The sequence below is a fragment of the Ruditapes philippinarum genome, unplaced genomic scaffold (assembly GCF_026571515.1).
Source record: "Ruditapes philippinarum isolate M1 unplaced genomic scaffold, ASM2657151v2 ctg2287_1_1_1_1, whole genome shotgun sequence".
Taxonomy (NCBI): domain Eukaryota; kingdom Metazoa; phylum Mollusca; class Bivalvia; order Venerida; family Veneridae; genus Ruditapes; species Ruditapes philippinarum.
Genome location: NW_026862137.1, coordinates 155282 through 172688, shown reverse-complemented (window position 1 = coordinate 172688; position 17407 = coordinate 155282). Strand labels below are relative to the sequence as shown.

General features: G+C 33.2%; 1 protein-coding gene across 1 annotated transcript in view; it reads left to right on the top strand.

Annotated features, from left to right (window-relative positions):
• The window catches only part of LOC132718069 (high mobility group protein 20A-like), a gene marked incomplete at its 5' end in the record, with an annotated part of 30176 nt that extends 21080 nt beyond the window's left edge, over positions 1-9096 (top strand). Inside the window, 1 exon segment of the mRNA XM_060701686.1 lies at positions 1763-9096. Coding sequence (XP_060557669.1) covers positions 1763-1882 — 120 coding nt within the window.
• Between the last annotated feature and the right edge of the window lie 8311 nt (positions 9097-17407).

Below are 17407 nucleotides of genomic sequence, written 5' to 3'. Positions count from 1 at the left end.
TGAAAACCCTTGGAGATAATTTGTTTAAACTTCTTACAGTGGGGTAGAGGGCATTGAGGGGGAGTGCAGTGTCAAAGAACCATAACTCTATTTTGCCCGGTTTTTGAATTATCTCCCCTTATAGAAAAATCTTGTCTTGGGGATAACTCTAAAACTATAAGAGATATCAACATGAAACTTTGTAGTTGAATAGATCTCAATGGGAAGATGTGCAGTGCATAAGAACAATAACTCTATTTTTCATAATTTTGGAGTTATTGCCCTTTGTTAATTTTAACACTTTAAACTTTGTCCGGAACATAACTCTAAAACTATAAGAGATATCAAGATGAAACATTGTAGGTAGATAGATCTCATTGAGTAGAAGTGCAGTGCAAAAGAACCATAACTCTGTTTAGCCTCATTTTTTAATAATCTCCCCTTTTAGAAAAATCGTGTCCAGGACATAGCTGGACATAGCTGTAAAGCTATAAGAGATATCAATATGAAATTTTGTAGGAAGATATATCTCAATGGGTAGATGTGCAGTGCACAAAAATCATAACTGCCGTGCCTAATTCTGGAGTTATTGCCCTTTGTTTATTTTTACTTTTTGAACTTTGTCTGGGAAATTACATTAAAATTATAGGATATATCAACATGAAACTTTGTTGGTAGATTGATCTCATTGAGTTAAAGTGCAGTACAAAAAAAACATAACTCTGTTTTGCCCAATTTTTGAATTATCTCCCCTTTTAAAAAAATCTTGTCTGGGAAATAACTCTAAAAGTACAAGAGATATCAACATGCAACTTTGTAGGTATATGGATCTCAATAGGTAGATGTGCAGTGCACAAGAACTTGAACTCCGCCTTGCCAAATTTTGTAGTAATTGCCCTTTGTTCATTTTTACATTTTGAAGTTGTCCGGGACATAACTCGGAAACCATAAGAGATATCAACAAGAAACTTTGTAGGTTGATAGATCGCATTGATTAGAAGTGCAGTGCAAAGAACAGTTACTCTGCCTTGCCTAATTTAGGAATTATTGGACATTAAACTTTTTCCAGGGACATAACTCTGAAACTACAAGAGGTGTACTTTCCTGTGTCCAAAACCTATTCGGGGAGCATCACCCAGCTCAAACCGGGCTCTTGCTAGTTCTGTTTCATTAGGGATATCCTGGTAAATAAATCCTGCCCATGCAGATTGTATCTTCTAGTGGAGCGATTTAGGGCCATCATGGCCCACTTGTTTAGCTTTAAGGAGTTAGAACTATTATAATAGTATCAGTAACAATCATTAATTATTGCGTTGCATCTAGGCTGCGCGATTTGAGCATATTTTATGCAGATCGCGCAATTTAATGATGTCAATGCGCGTCAAGTCGCGCATCTGACGATCCTTACAACTTAATTCAGTTTATTTTCATCGTATCTTGAAGGCTTCAGCCGTGTTAGTTTTCACTCGCGGTAAGGACTAAAATACGTACTATATCGCTTGTAGCAGCCGACTGGGTCATATCGCGTGTGTATTATAGTATTCGTCAATATTTTATTTTTTCTATTTCCGTTGTTGACCGGACGATAGCTGTCAAAAATGCCTCAATGCAAAATAAATAAAGTATTTTCGGTACGTCATATTGTAAGGTAAATGTATGTCCCCCACATTTTTTTCAAATCCCCCACATTTTTTAGTTGAGTGGGGGACAATCCCCCATAATTTTGAAATTCTAGATGCAACACTGTTTTTATACAATAATCATTTTACAACATATTTTTCAGGAATATGAGAGTAAGCTTGACCAGGATCTAGGTAGTTTAAAAGCATATGGTGCCTCATTAGCTGCTCAAGTTGATGCTTTGAAGATGGTGCCCACATTGTTTGGTGTAATCAACTTTTGAGATATGCATATTTTGTTAGGCATATTTTGTTAGAAATACAGCATATATTTGATATATATATCATCCCCCATCAAAAAGACATCGTGAAATATGGTTATAGTCTATTAGTTTCCATCTGCCTGTCTCTCATTTTTGTCTGGAGTATGTGAGATATTGGCTTGAAACTTCATGGGCAACTTTGACCTTTATTATACCCCCACCACAAAATGTGTGGGGGGTGCTATAATGGATTTGCTTTGTCGTGTCGGTCTGTCCGTCTCCATTATCGTGTCAGCTCTATAAATCCTATACCAATTGAAGGATTTTCTTCAAACTTGGCTCAAATGTTCACCTCAACAAGGGGTATGTGCAGAACCCATGTTGACCATGTGTCAGCTCAAGGTCAAGGTCACAATTGAAGGTCAAATATCAAACAATCAAATATTATTATGTTTTGTCCGCTCTGCAAGTCCTACACTAATTGAAAGATTTTTTTTCAATCTTGGCTCAAATGTTCACCTCAACAAGGTAATGTGCAGAACCCATGTTACCCTTTTGCTGGCTTAAGTTCAAGGTCACACTTAAAGGTCAAAAATTGACTTAGAAAAAATTCTTAAATATTATCATGACTGTATTTGAATATTTCTGAAACTAGAAAAGGTATTTGCTTGAAACTTAAAATATGTATGAAGTGTCACAATTTAGATATGCAGGTCAAGTTTCATAACTCTGTATTGCATTTTGATAAAGTTATGCCCCTTTTTAAGTCTTTAAATTTACATACAATAAATACTAGACGATGTCATGTCTGCTCTATAAATTCTATACTTATGGAAGGATTTTTTTCAAACTTGACTCAAATGTTCACCCAAACTGGGCAATATGCAGAACCCATCTTACCCTTGTGCCAGCTTAAGGTCAAGGCCACATTTGAAGGTCAAAAATTGACTTAGAAAATGTTCTGAAATTTTAACATGTACTTGAATATTTCTAAAACTAGAACAGATAATCATTTGAAACTTCAAATATATACGAGAAGATATGCAGGTCAAATTTCATAACTTAAAAAAGATGGGGGGTGATAACTTTGTATTGCATTTTGACAAAGTTAAGTCCATTTTTATGTCTTTAAATTTATTTACTATAATATTAAAATTTCTTAAACCAGAACAAATATTCACTTGAAACTATGTAATATATAAAGGGTCACAAGTAAGCTCGGTATGCAAAGTTTTTCCACTCTTAATTATACCCCCGAAACGAAGTTTGGGGGGGGGGGGATATAGGAGTCACTCGGTGGTCGGTCGGTCCAGCGGTCCATTGCATTTTCTTTGTCCGGAGCATAACCTGAAGACTAATGGTTGGAATTCAATACAACTTCATACAATGATCAAGCACATTGAGAGGAAGTGCAGTGCACAAGAACCATAACTCCATCTTCACTTATTACAGAGTTATTTCCCTTTGTTACTTTTCCTTGTCCGGAGCATAAATTGAAAACTACTGGTTGGAATTCAAAACAACTTCATACAATGGTCAAGCACAATAAGAGGAAGTGCAGTGCACAAGAACCATAACTCTATCTAAAGTAATAACAGAGTTATTGCCCTTTAATACTTTTTCCATTGCTTTCTTTTGTCCGGACCATAACTTGAAGACTAATGGTTGGAATTCAATACAACTTCATACAATGGTCAAGCACAATAAGAGGAAGTGCAGTGCACAAGAACCATAACTATGTCCATAGTAATTATAGAGTTATTGCCCCTTGTTACTTTTCCTTTTGCTTTTTTCTTGTCAAGAGCATAACTTGAAAACTGCTAGTTGGAATTCAATATAATTTTATACAATGGTCAAGTATATTGAGAGAAAGTGCAGTGCACAGAAACCATAACTCTTTCTTGACTCTTTTTTAAAGAGTTTTTGCCCTTTGTTACTTTTTATTGTCCAGTGCATAACTTGAAAATTAGTGGTTGGAATTCAATGAACTTCATAAAATGGTCAAGGGCAGTGAGATGAAGTGCAGTGCACAAGAACCATAACTCTATTTTGACTAATTACAGTTATTGCCCTTTGTTACTTTTTTTGTCCAGTGCATAACTTTGTTACTTTTTTGTCCAGTGCATAACTTGAAAACTAGTTGTTGGAATTCAATACAACTTTATACAATGGTCAAGCCCAATAAGAGAAAGTGCAGTGTACAATAACCATAACTCCATCTTCAGTATTTGTAGAGTTATTGCCCTTTGTTCTTTTTCCTTGTCCGATTGCTTACATAAAAACTAATGTTTAGAATTTAATGCAACTTCATATAATGGTCAAGCGCAATGAGAGGAAGTGCAGTGCTCAAGAAGCGTAACTTTTTCTATACTTATTACAGAGTAATTCAATAAAACTTAATCAATGGTCAACCACATTGAAAGGAAATGCAACATACAAGAACCACAACTATCTTTAATTGCCCACAACCATAACTCTATTTAAATTATTTTGAAAGGTACCGTATAAGTACTTATTTCTGAGGGCTTAATATTCTGCGATTTTTGTTAAAATAGGGGGTTTTTAATTTCTGCGTATTTTATTTTTGCGTTGTCATCATTCTCGCATTGGTGCTTTTTATTTCTGCGTATTAATTAAGATATTTTTACAAAATTAACCTACACAAACAGACAACATTTCAAGATTTGTTGATGTAACATGTACATTACTTCCGGTTAACATGCAGACGACTGACAATGTATTTCATTGTAATCATCATGTATCGGCATATACATGTTAAAACCTGCAATGCTAACAATTTTAATGCTGTGTATAAATATGAAGTGTGAATAATAAACAATTGCAAAATTGCACGTAGACACAAGATATTGTACAAATACAAAAGGGTATGTTTATTGCACCCGTCAAACTACAATAGTCTGATTTTACAAGGAAATCAAGCTAACGGTGAGAGAAAATCATACAACATTTATTTAAACAAAGAGAACAAGCAAAGTAACATTTTTTTCTAATATTTTATTCACGACAGATACATTAAGAACAATTCCCAACTACAATAGCTGATAAAGGTACATGTTAATGTAATTATACAATACCGGTAGTTGATATATTCCGATATATACATACGAAAAGGCTTATTTTTTTGCGGTTTTTAAATCTGCGGTGTCGTAATGAACCGCAGAAATAGCAGAAATAAAGTTTCCGCAGAAAATAGTACTTATACGGTATTCTGTTACTAGTGACTTCCTTATTTCCGAAGCAGTCTTGCGGGGATATTAATCACTTTTAGTGATAGTTCTAGTTACATTTTGACATAGTTATTCTTTTTTCTTAACTTAACTGCTTTTGTTTGTTTTAGTACATTGGGAAAATGAAAGGTTTTTCGAACATGATTTGACAATTTATATATATACTATTACCTGTACATTTTGTTTTTTTTTTCACCAGAGATAATTTCTTTTTATGTATATGTATTTGTGCCAGTAAAGTTATTCCCTTAACCACCTTTCAAAGTCGTCTTTTGGGGCATCCGTGGCCGAGTGGTTAAGGTCGTTGACTTCAAACCAATTGCCCCTCACCGCTGTGGGTTCGAATCCCGACAGGGACTTTGGATTCTTTCATGTGAGGAAGCTATCCAGCTAGCTTACGGAATGTCGGTGGTTCTACTCAGGTGCCAATTCGTGCCTGAAATAATGCACGGAAGGGCACCTGAGGTCTTCCTCCACCAGCAAAGCTGGAACGTCGCGATATGACCTATACTGTGTCGATGTGAAGTAAAACCCAAAACAAACAAAACAAAAGTTGTCTTTTGTCAAGGACATTGGTGGGGGTATGAATCGCATTCAGCGATAGTTCTAGTTAATTATACCTGTATACTTATTCTGATTTTATTATAAAATGTGCAATACTTTTTTCTTTAAATGTTTTCAAGCACCAATTGTTTATGTTGGTGTCATTTGTATTTGATTTCAGTTTTTGTTTAAAATGTTTTGAAAGCAGCAAACCTCATGATTTATGCCAATTTTATTATGCCCCCGCCATAAAATGGCTGGGGCATACAGTGTTACCTTGTTCCGTCATTCCGTCCTTCCCTCATTCTGTCATTCCGTTCATTATCTTAGTAACGGTTGCACACATTCAACTTAAATTTGACGTATGGATATATCATGAGAAAATACTGGTCAAGTTCGAATTTGGTCATGGTCCGGTGATTTTTGATGAAATTTTCAGTTTCACTTCATTATCTCCCCAACGGTATTACACATTCAACTCAAATTTGACATATGGATATGTCAAAGAAATGCGCAGGTCAAGTTCAATTTGGTCATTGTTTGATGATTTTTGGCAAAGTTATGCCCCTTTCACTTTGAAAATAATAAGAAATGTTCGGTTTCCGTTCATAATATATCCCCAATAGTTATACATATTCAACTCAAATTTACAATATGGATATGTCAAAGGAATGCGCAGGTCAAGTTCGAATTTGGTCATGGTTCGTTGATTTTGCAGAGTTATGCCCCTTTTCACTTTGAAAGTAATATGAAATGTTCAGTTTTACTTCATTATCTCCTCAACGGTATTACACATTCAACTCAAATTTGACATATGGATATGTCAAAGAAATGCGCAGGTCAAGTTCAATTTGGTCATGGTTTGATGATTTTTGGCAAAGTTATGCCCCTTTCACTTTGAAAATAATAAGAAATGTTCGGTTTCCGTTCATAATATATCCCCAATAGTTATACATATTCAACTCAAATTTACTATATGGATATGTCAAAGGAATGCGCAGGTCAAGTTCGAATTTGGTCATTGTTGTTGATTTTGCAGAGTTATGCCCCTTTCACTTTGAAATTAATATGAAATGTTCAGTTTCCGATCATTATCTCCCCAACGGTATTACACATTCAACTTAATTTTGAAATAAAGATAAGTCAAAGGATGCACAGGTTAATTTCAATTTGGTCATGGTTTGATGATTATTGGCAGAGTTATGCCCCTTTCACTTTGAAAATAATATGAAATTTTAAGTTTCCATTCATTATCTCCCCAACGGTATAACACTCAACAAAAATTTACATATGGATATGTCAAAGGAATGCGCAGGTCAAGTTCAAATTTGGTTATGATTCGATGATTTTTGGTAGAGTTATGCCCCTTTCACTTTGAAAATAATATGAAATTTCCAGCTTCCGTTCATTATCTCCCCAACGGTATTACACTCAACAAAAATTTGACATATGGATATGTTAAAGGAATACGCAGGTCAAATTCAAATTTGGTCATGGTTCCATGATTTTTGGCAGAGTTATGCTGCTTTCACTTTGAAAAAAAAGGAAATTTTCAGTTTCCGTTCATTATCTCCCAAATAGTTGTACATATTCAACTCAAATTTAGCGTATGGATATGTTATAAGAATACAATGGTCGAGTTTGAATTTGGTAATTGTTTGATGATAGCTGACAGAGTTATCCCTCTTGAACTTATAAAATAATATGAAACTTTCGGATTCTGTTCATTATCTCCCTCATAGTTATACATATTCAACTCAAATATACTATATGGATACGGCAGAGTTTCACTAGATTTAATATGAAATTTACAGTTTCCGTTGATTATCTCTCCAACGGCATTACACATTCAACTCAAATTAAACATATGGATACGTGAAACAAATGGACAGTTCAATTTTGAATTTGGTCATGGTTAGATGATTTTTGGCAGAGTTATGCCCCTTTATTTTATGTTTGGATTACTGATTTATCCGTGAAAATTTTATTTGATGATTTCACAGTGAAAATTATCAAAATATAATTTCACACTTTTCAAACTACTTTCTTAAGACTTTCCCCATGTGGTACCTAAATTTTATTTTTGCTGTCAATTCTGACAATGTCAGGCTGTTCAGAGAAAAGCAAAGCTGAAATTTATAAATAACTTAAATGTCAAAAGTAATTAAAAGAAGAAAACTTACTTCTATTCATTCAAATTACCAATCACAAAATATCGTCTCTTATTTTTTTGTTTCATTTTTTCTGTCTGAAAAATACATTCCTTCCACATGCAAAACTGCTCTTGATGACATTTGGGCATATTTAAATATCCTACGAGCAATATCTGCCGTTTGCTTTATGAAAACTTGAAATAGATACATCTTAGGAATAAGCAGTTCAAGTTCGAATTTGATCGTGGTTTAATGATTTTGGACAAAGTTGTCTCTCTTGAATGTTGGAAAAAAAATTGAATTTTCAGTTTCAGCACTTATACTTTTGTGGAAATGTATGTAGTTATTATTTTGGCTACAAATGTGCAATATGCAATTTACAATTATAGGTAAACACTGAATAGTTTCTGTGCCTTGAACTTTTGTATAAAAATGGTTTGTGTTTAGGGCTTTGAATTTAAAATGAAAAAAAAAGTTTTTGCAAACAAATTTGGAACTAAATATTGTAACATCTGAAATTTTGGCTGCATGCGGGGGCATCCGTGGGGTGACGACACATTTCTAGTTATGAAAAGAATCAGATTTTTTTATTTAGGAGAAACGTTTGTGCAGTGGATTAACGATTTATACAATAAAAACATAAAAAATACTATAAAGCCACAGAAATTAAAGATCCTGTAACACAATTTTTTCATGGTTTTATTTCATAAATATGATGCTCAAATTAAGATTTGTCAATATTGTAAGTTCCAATAAGCATTATTTATAAAGATATTACCCAATTTAACATTTTATGTAAATAAAGGGAGGTAATTAGAAATATATTTTCTATAAATTCTAAGTCAAATTTTCCAATAAGAAATGAATGCCTGTAATTTATTGATTAAATATAATGTGCACAAATATTTGCAGTACACATTTTACATATTCTTCAATGTTTGAAAATTGTTTTATTTGCATAAATATGTACATATATAATTTTTGCTAGTGTGGTATTCATACAGTAAAAATATCAATCACAGAACATACAGGATCTTTAACATTCTGCTTCAAATTATGCAGGAATAACCGCAAGAGTATAGTTATGATATTGAATTTTATTGAAAACAATTCATATTCTACATAAAGCATACCATTTGTCACTTTGATCATGAATATAAATATATATTATATGCATTTCTTATGTTCTTAAAGAAGATAAAAACATAAAATTTGACATTATTTTATGGAATCAACTAGTGTAATTTTAATGGAACAATATGCAGTAGATAATAAAGAAATAAACATGGAATTGAATTGTTTATCTGTTTCTTGTGCCTTTCCTAGCCTGATTTGAGATAAAAGCATTGTATTTTTGGATCATTTTTGAATAATCTTGAAAAATACATGTGAGTGAATGATCAGAAATTTTGCGCACACTTAATTGATCCAAACCTCCTCAAACCTATACAAATTTTATAATATTATCTATCTCTTCATGTCAAAAAACATCATTACAGTTACTTTATTAAGTTTTTTTCTAAAATTTGATTGTTTTCTTGCCTGGAAGTGAGCAGCTTTCAGGACTACTACAATATATTTGTTTTTGTTTTCATATAAAAGAATGATATTTAATGGTTTATTGGCCTCCATAATAATATGGTTGAAGAATAACCTTTATTTACATGCTGAATCTTTATTTGCCCGTTTAAAAAACGGGTCATACTATAGTTTCCCCCCTGCCGGGCTGGCGGCGTCCAATGTTTGTTCTGAACATATCTCCTACATGCATGGAGGAATTTTAATGAAACATCATAGAAATTTTCACCACTGAGAAGCTGTGTCACGCACATGAACCAGGTCAAAAGTCAAGGTCACACTTAGAGGTCAAAGTTCAGATGAAAATGTGTATTCGAACCATATAGTCCTCATTTATTGAGGGATTGAAACACAAATGGTCATTACCATGACTACTGGTGTGAAAAATGTGATACCAAGTCTTGTTGTGCATATCGTCAGCATTTTCCGGTTCAATGATTTTTGTCCGAGTTATGGCCCTTTAATATTTTTTATTTTTAAAGTTTGTCTGGACTATTTCTCTTATACCACTAATGCAATTTCAATGAAACTTTACAGTTTGTCCGGGCTACTTCTCATATACCGCTATGAAACACTACAGGATTGATTTGTACGTCAAGCTGCGCATATTACACGGGTTTTTGGCTTGAATGATTTTTAGCCTATGCCGCATTTCATCGGATAGTGTGGTTATTTCCAGTCAAAATTCACGTGAAGTAAAGCTTGCACAAGGCCAGAAATTTGTTAGCATGCTCCTTTGGATGTTGACAATGGATCCATAACATTCATTTACTCGAACACAGTTGGGATATGTTAAATATAGATGAATACTTACCGTCCGTCAATTGTGTTTTCTGGCCGACATGTATATACATGTACTGGTACAGCTGTCGACGCTTGAACTGCTGTCTGTACGGTGTGCTTACCCTTCGATTGACCTATTTTCTCCTTCATATATCCATCTGGAGCAGAGGAAATTCACAAATATTTTTTACAGATGCTCTATTTTGAGATTCATACGTGTTCTAGCACGTGAGTATCATTTAAGACTAAACAATATCGTCCTCGTAAACGAGCCTTCACGTACACTGTCATGACATTTTATTTAAACTCGAATGCATGTTATTGATTATAATGGCAAAAACGCCGGAGACTACCAAGAAAAAAATCAATATTTCGAAGCGACAGTTAAAGCTTTATTTACAACAAAAAGTACAGTACTGTTTTATAGATTCATACATACATGAAGATATAATTGGCTCTTTCAATATCACATGCATTAACAAACGTACAGAAAGGGAAAAATCGAGCAAACTTAATCATACCCGTTTCTGAAGGTAATTAGTAATTACCAATGTCTGCGCATTCGAAAGGATTGCTTCTGAGATTGTTAATGTTTTTGCTTATGTAGGAACTGGGTGAATACTTTTTGTGTAACTATGAAAAAAAAACTTAATTTTAGAGAGTTTTCTTACTGATCATAACCTTCCCGACAAATAATGACAATAGAAGTACGGAAACGTTATAGGGCCTCCATTTAGTGTGATCATGAGGCGTAAGACGGCTCATTTTTTTTCGATTTGATTAGATGTTTACGAAAGCTTATCAGGGCCTCCACTTATTTAAAAGTTTCACGTCATGTCAACTTGTTTCTTCTCGATTTGACCAAAAGCATCCCATGAACGTGATGGCTAATACGTAATACATAATACTAGAAGTTTTTAATCATTGCGAAAAAGAAATTGTTGAACTACGTGAGCTATTTGTCAATGCGAGTATCGCCTTTGCGTCTTACATAATATTTCAGATAGGTCGTGAAGATACTTGACGATAAGATAAAGGTATTTTGTATTTCAACATGATTAACCCGACTTTTGACATTTTTAACGTCTAGTACAAGGCCATTATTTATATTTATTTTTACCCCACGTCAGGTGATACTAATACGGTGGCACAAAGATGACATTTGTGCGTTTTTATTTATTTCGTGCGCATGAGATTATAAGTCGTGGCCACGAGATAATTAAGTGGTGCGCACGAGATACTATATGTCGTGGCCACGAGTTATTTAGTCGTGGCCACGAGTTATTTAGTCGTGGCAACGATATTATTATGTCGTTGGCACGAGATACTATGTCGTGGCCACGATTTACCAAGTCGTGGCTACGAGATAATTAAGCTCTGCGCACGAGATAAGTTACGAATCAGATCACACACTATATATATATATATATGATTTTTTTAAAACTTACATGCAACATTAATCTTTGAAAATATTGAAGATATTCACTTTAAACTTGATACATGTCTTTAGGATCATATTAGAAAGTCACCTTCCAAGGTCCATAAATTAGACATTACTTTTGACTTAGTTAGGCCTTTTGTAGGGACAATTCTTTGATAGAATTAGTCAGTATGTACGAACAACGGCCTGTAAATTTTGTTTATACGATAACTTGAAAACAAGTAAGTCCTTGTTTATTTTATTTGGCATGGCCATTGCCTGTGGGAAGTAGATTGGCTATAATGATGTTTGAGGGCAATGGTCAAGGTAACCATGACACTGCATGTAAAATCCTTGTCTGATGAATAATTTAGAAGGAGTAAGCCATGGTTTGTATAATCTAGAAAGATCATTGCACCTGATCAGTAGGTGACACCTTATCATTTTGAGGTCATTGGGTCAAAAAGCAAGGTCACAAAGACGCTAAATGTAAAATCATTGTCCAATCAATATCTTGTATAAATGGCACATTTACAGGCAGGTGAAGTAGGGGGTTCCTTGTCCTATAACAAACGTCTTGTTAACAAGGAAATTTCATTTAAAAAGTGTAATCTGATAAATTAATTATCTCGTGCGCACGACTTATTTATCTCGTTCCCACGACTTAATAACTCGTGGCCACGACATAGTATCTCGTGCGCACGACTTAATCGTCTTGTGGACACGACTTAGTAACTCGTGGCAATGACACAGTATCTCGTGGCCACGACAAAGTATCTCGTGCGCAGGAGATATATAAAAACACACACATGTCACCTCTGTGCCACCGTATATCAAGCATATCGAGAAAAGCTAGTCACGTGTCGTAATGTTTTTGTCGAAAATCACGAAGCGTAATTTTTGTCGACTAGATTTTTTGTCGAAGTTACAAAAGCATCAAGCATATTGAGAAACGTTCAGTTGCAGTAAATTTTATTGAGATTTGTAAAAACGTCTTATTAATGCGAATAAAGTTCAACATCTCATCAACTGTAGGCACTGATAAGCTTCCGTAGATGTTCTATCACAAATCAATCCATTTTATTCACAAAAAGTTGACAATGTTTTGTCATTCTTAGTCACTTTTCTCAATATGTTTGAAGTTTTTGTCTCAAAAAAAAGGACAAATATCTTACAAAAGACGAAAAGATACTTTTTCGCCAAGAGAGTGAAATTCAAGCATACCGAGATAAGGCTCGGCGATATGAACGTTTTTTTGTGTGTTTTTTTAAACATCTTTGTGAATAAAATTAATTGATTTGTATATAAATGTCTAATTAAATCAAATTAAAATCATCATGACTTACACACTTTGATCCCACTTGTTGGAGTCCCTTTAACAGTGTATAACGTTTCCGTATATAAGGATATATAAAGTCCATAAACTGAAACGTGTGAAATATCATATTAAAACAGCCATTTTAAGAAGATAGTTGTTGACAAGGACCATGTTTCATCTTAATAAAGAAGCTTCACTTATTATGTATAAAACGCTTTATGCTTTGCAAGAAATATTTTTTTCGTTTGCTAGCTTAATGATATACTATGCTCATCTTTGAGTAAAATAATTTCATCTAATAAATTTATTGAAATCTATGAAATTCTTACTAACTATGTCTTATTTGAACAAAAGAATGTACAAACTTAACTGTCTATTATAGGTCAGATAAAGTTGGCCCTTTCTTTAAAAAAACTGCCAGCTTTTTTTAATGACACTATATATTCATATTATAGCCTCCGATAGTGTTAAAGGTTTTAAACATAACATATCTACTTTGTGTGAAGTCCAAATATGTTTATTTCATATTTACTAAGAGACAGTGTAACAATTTTCAAATATCAAAATTGAGCATAATAAATCTTTAATGCATCTATAGTTCTCAGGAAAATAATAAAGTCGTGACTTTAAACTTAAATTTTTTTTACTTAAAAATGGTGAAATTTAAAGTGTTTCCAAATCTTTTTTTATACATTACATAGGCCATTTTTTATTATAATGATAATAAAAATGAAAGTGATTTAACATAATTCTTCAATACAAGTTAAGTAATTAAAAATACTGTACAACAGTGCACAATCACTTTACTTTATAACAAAAATCCAACATATAGCATAATTATTGAATATAATTCACACCTGGAAATAAGTTAAGCACACCCCGGAAATTTAAAATTGGTTGTGATTGAGATGCCAAGAAATAGTTATTTGATAAGTAGCGATACTACGGAAGCGTATCAGGGCCTACAGTTGGTGAGATGTTTTGCGCTAAGTCAACTTATTTTTATTCGCAATGATCAGATGTTTTTGCAGTTCTCAATAAAATTTACTGATAAAGATGAGAAGCTTTTAGGCATTGCAACTGATTTTTTCTCGATATGCTTGAAGTTTTTGTCTCTTCGACAAAAATCCTATCGAAACTTCTTGATTTCACGACTTTGCTGAAATATTTAGTAAGACGCAAAGACGTTACTCGCATTGATAAAAAACTCACGTAATTCAACAAAGTTTTTTTGAAATGATTAAAAACTTCAATGTATTACGTATTAATCATAACGTCTTTATGGAATGTTTTATGTATTACGTATTAATCATAACGTCTTCGTGGAATGTTTTAGGTCAAAACGAGAAGAAACAAGTTGACATGACGTGAAACTTTCAGATAAGTGGAGGCCCTGATAAGCTTCCGTACGATACCAATTAAGAAACATAAACCAGTATATTTTAGTTTATTTTTTTACCAAATTATTGAAGCATAAGCAAATGTGTTGTTTTCTTTACAAAAAGTGATTATAAGTATGGTGTAAGAGCGTTTACAAAACATTTACTGGTGGATATTTTTGGTAAATGTTGACGATTACGTAACCTAAAATGACATTGTGTAGCCAAATTTTTAATAACGTGTGTAACCACCATGTGTCCGGATGATAGCCTCAACCCTTCTCCTCATACTACCAGTAAGGCGTCTAATGCGATTTTGAGGTCAATTTGGACATTCTTGGTCCAGAGCTTGGTTCAGTTGTTGCAGGTTGACTACAGGTCCCGTGTTCATAAAGAAAAGATCAGGATCAGGTGATCCTGATTTTATTTCCATTGTTTTATAAAACTAAAATTGATTGTATTATGCTAGAATTCAATGGTACATATTCTTATTGTAAATAATTGCTTATTTGCAAAGAAACCAACCTATTTTGGGATAAAATTAACTAATAACAAAACAAAAACAAAAATAATCGGATCAAAATGAGGATCAATTTTAGGATCAAGATCAAAATTTGGATCAACTGTAAAATGCCCATTTCTTGTAAAAATAACAATAAATTTATTCTAAAATTTCATAAACATGCTATTTTAAGTCCAGTTTTATCAAGTTAATATTGAATATTTAATCTATGAGGATAAATAATGGAGAATATTTGAGTTTTTAAATTTGATCCTGATCTTGATCCTGATCCTTAAATCTTTGTGAACACGGGGCCAGGTGGTTCGTACCATAAATTTAAAATTTCAGTTGTGGTCATGTCAAAATTTAGGCAAAATGCTGGGTGTGCTTAACTTATTTCCAGGTCTATATGTACATAGAAAAGTAAACATGTTAAGAAGTGTCTCCTCTAACTTGACAGCAGAACAAAATTTAAGGAGCTTATTGAATTAACCAATTTTATACAATAGCATAAAAGAACACAGTTAATTACATAATAAATAGATGACACTTAAAAATAAACTTTTGTTAATATGTCATCAAAGCCGAATAAAAATGTTTTTACCGATCGCTTGTGACAAACTTAAAAACGTATTATTTGGAGAAGATGTGACAAAAAATGTGATTGTAGAAAATAATTTCAATGGGGGTAAAGTTAATGTGATGGACTTTGGCGACGGAGCAGCCAATTTCTCTGGTTAGCGGCTCGGGTTATATTTACAAACAACCGTTAATATACGGCCATATAACCTGTCAAAAATCTTTATAGCTAATAATATAAACGTCACTATTATCCAATGAAAAGCGACGTTACAAACGTGCGGTATTATAAAGTTCTTTATAATACTGCATGTTTGTAACATCGCTTTTCATTGGATAATCGTGACGTTTATATACACGGCTGCTGTCGATTTATAAAAAAATCTCGCTTTATTCCACTAAAAATGATGCTTGCTGTATTGTAAATTCGTTATAAATATTTCTGACAACAATCAACAATCTTTATAACGAATAATATAAACGTCACTATTATCCAATGAAAAGTGACGTTACAAACATGCAGTATTATAAAGTTTTATAAAGATAGCTGCTGTCGATTTCCTTTATGTATCAACTGACAAAGCAAATAAAGCGAAACATGTATTGATAATTGGTTTTGATCTATTTGTCCTATCCTGTCGATTTATAAAGAAATATCGCTTTATTCCTCTAAAAATGATGCTTGCTGCTCGGGTTACATTTCCAAACAACCGTATATAGGGCCATATAACCTGTCAAAAATCTTTATCACTAATATTATACCTCAATATATCTGCCTATTATGTTTTCTTATATAGATAGCACATGCCTGTCGGGGTGATAGAGGATTTGTCAACCCTTGAACTGGCATGTTACCCCTCTGCGCATGTGTTTATTTTATTATACCAAAAGAGTATGAGAAAGAGTTATGTGTCCCATGTTGATACGGGGAATATATCCTAGGAGGGTGATATTCAATCATATACAGGGTTTAATCCGTCAAATAAAAACCAATATCACTCGTAGTGTGGCTGTAGTAGCTTAGTCGAATTGCTTTTGGCGTTTGTTGCAGTTGATATCGTCATTCAGTCAATTTTGAAATTAACTTAAAATATAATTGCTGCCTGTTATCATGTATTGCATATTTTTGATTAAAATATTATTATATCTCTATTTTTTTTAAAGTTATTCCGCAATAATGACTTTTAGCTTGATGCTCAGGGATTGTGTGCCGTTGTACATTTAACGACACACGTCTGATTTCCGAACTTTGATGAAAAGTAGAAAATTGCCGGGTTTTTTTCCACATATTAGGCATTCAGTAAAAAAGAAAATTTGTTTTCCGTGAATTCATATGCTATATATCACACATAGAAGAAGTGATATTTTATCACTTCTCAGTATGACATATACCATGTTCACCCAGAACACAGATACATCAAAAATCCTTTAATCTGCACGTGACCATGACCTAGGCAATAGTGACCTGAAACGTGCCTCACAATGTATAACTCACATTTATGTATATTAACCCACATATACACACCCTTTATATCCCTATAATTTTATCATTTATTCACACCCACACATTGATACCTATGCAATAATGATTGCACGTATACACTCAAACAGATCTACACAGTGACATTCGTATGATGAACAAATAGCATTTTGTATTTAGACTTTCACAATAACATTTTGCACCCAAACATTTTTTCTAGCAAAACATTTTGCATATATCTAATAACATTTTTTCAGCTAACAAAAACCTTGTTGTGTCTACACATTCACATTCATACCTACACAATAACATTTTGCTTTAAACATGGTACCCTAATTAATACTTGTTTGTATTTACTTTTATCCCTGGATACAGGTAATACTGACCAAACCGGAAAAAAATGACGATTTTGCAATATTACCCCAAAATATCTTTCATGTCACCAATTGGCCTCTCACGCCATTTCTTTCGTGGTATCAATTTCTATCAAATATTAATAAAGTGTGTTAAACGTGAAATCGCTGCACTTTGAAATCATTACAACTATATACGAAAAAACGTGG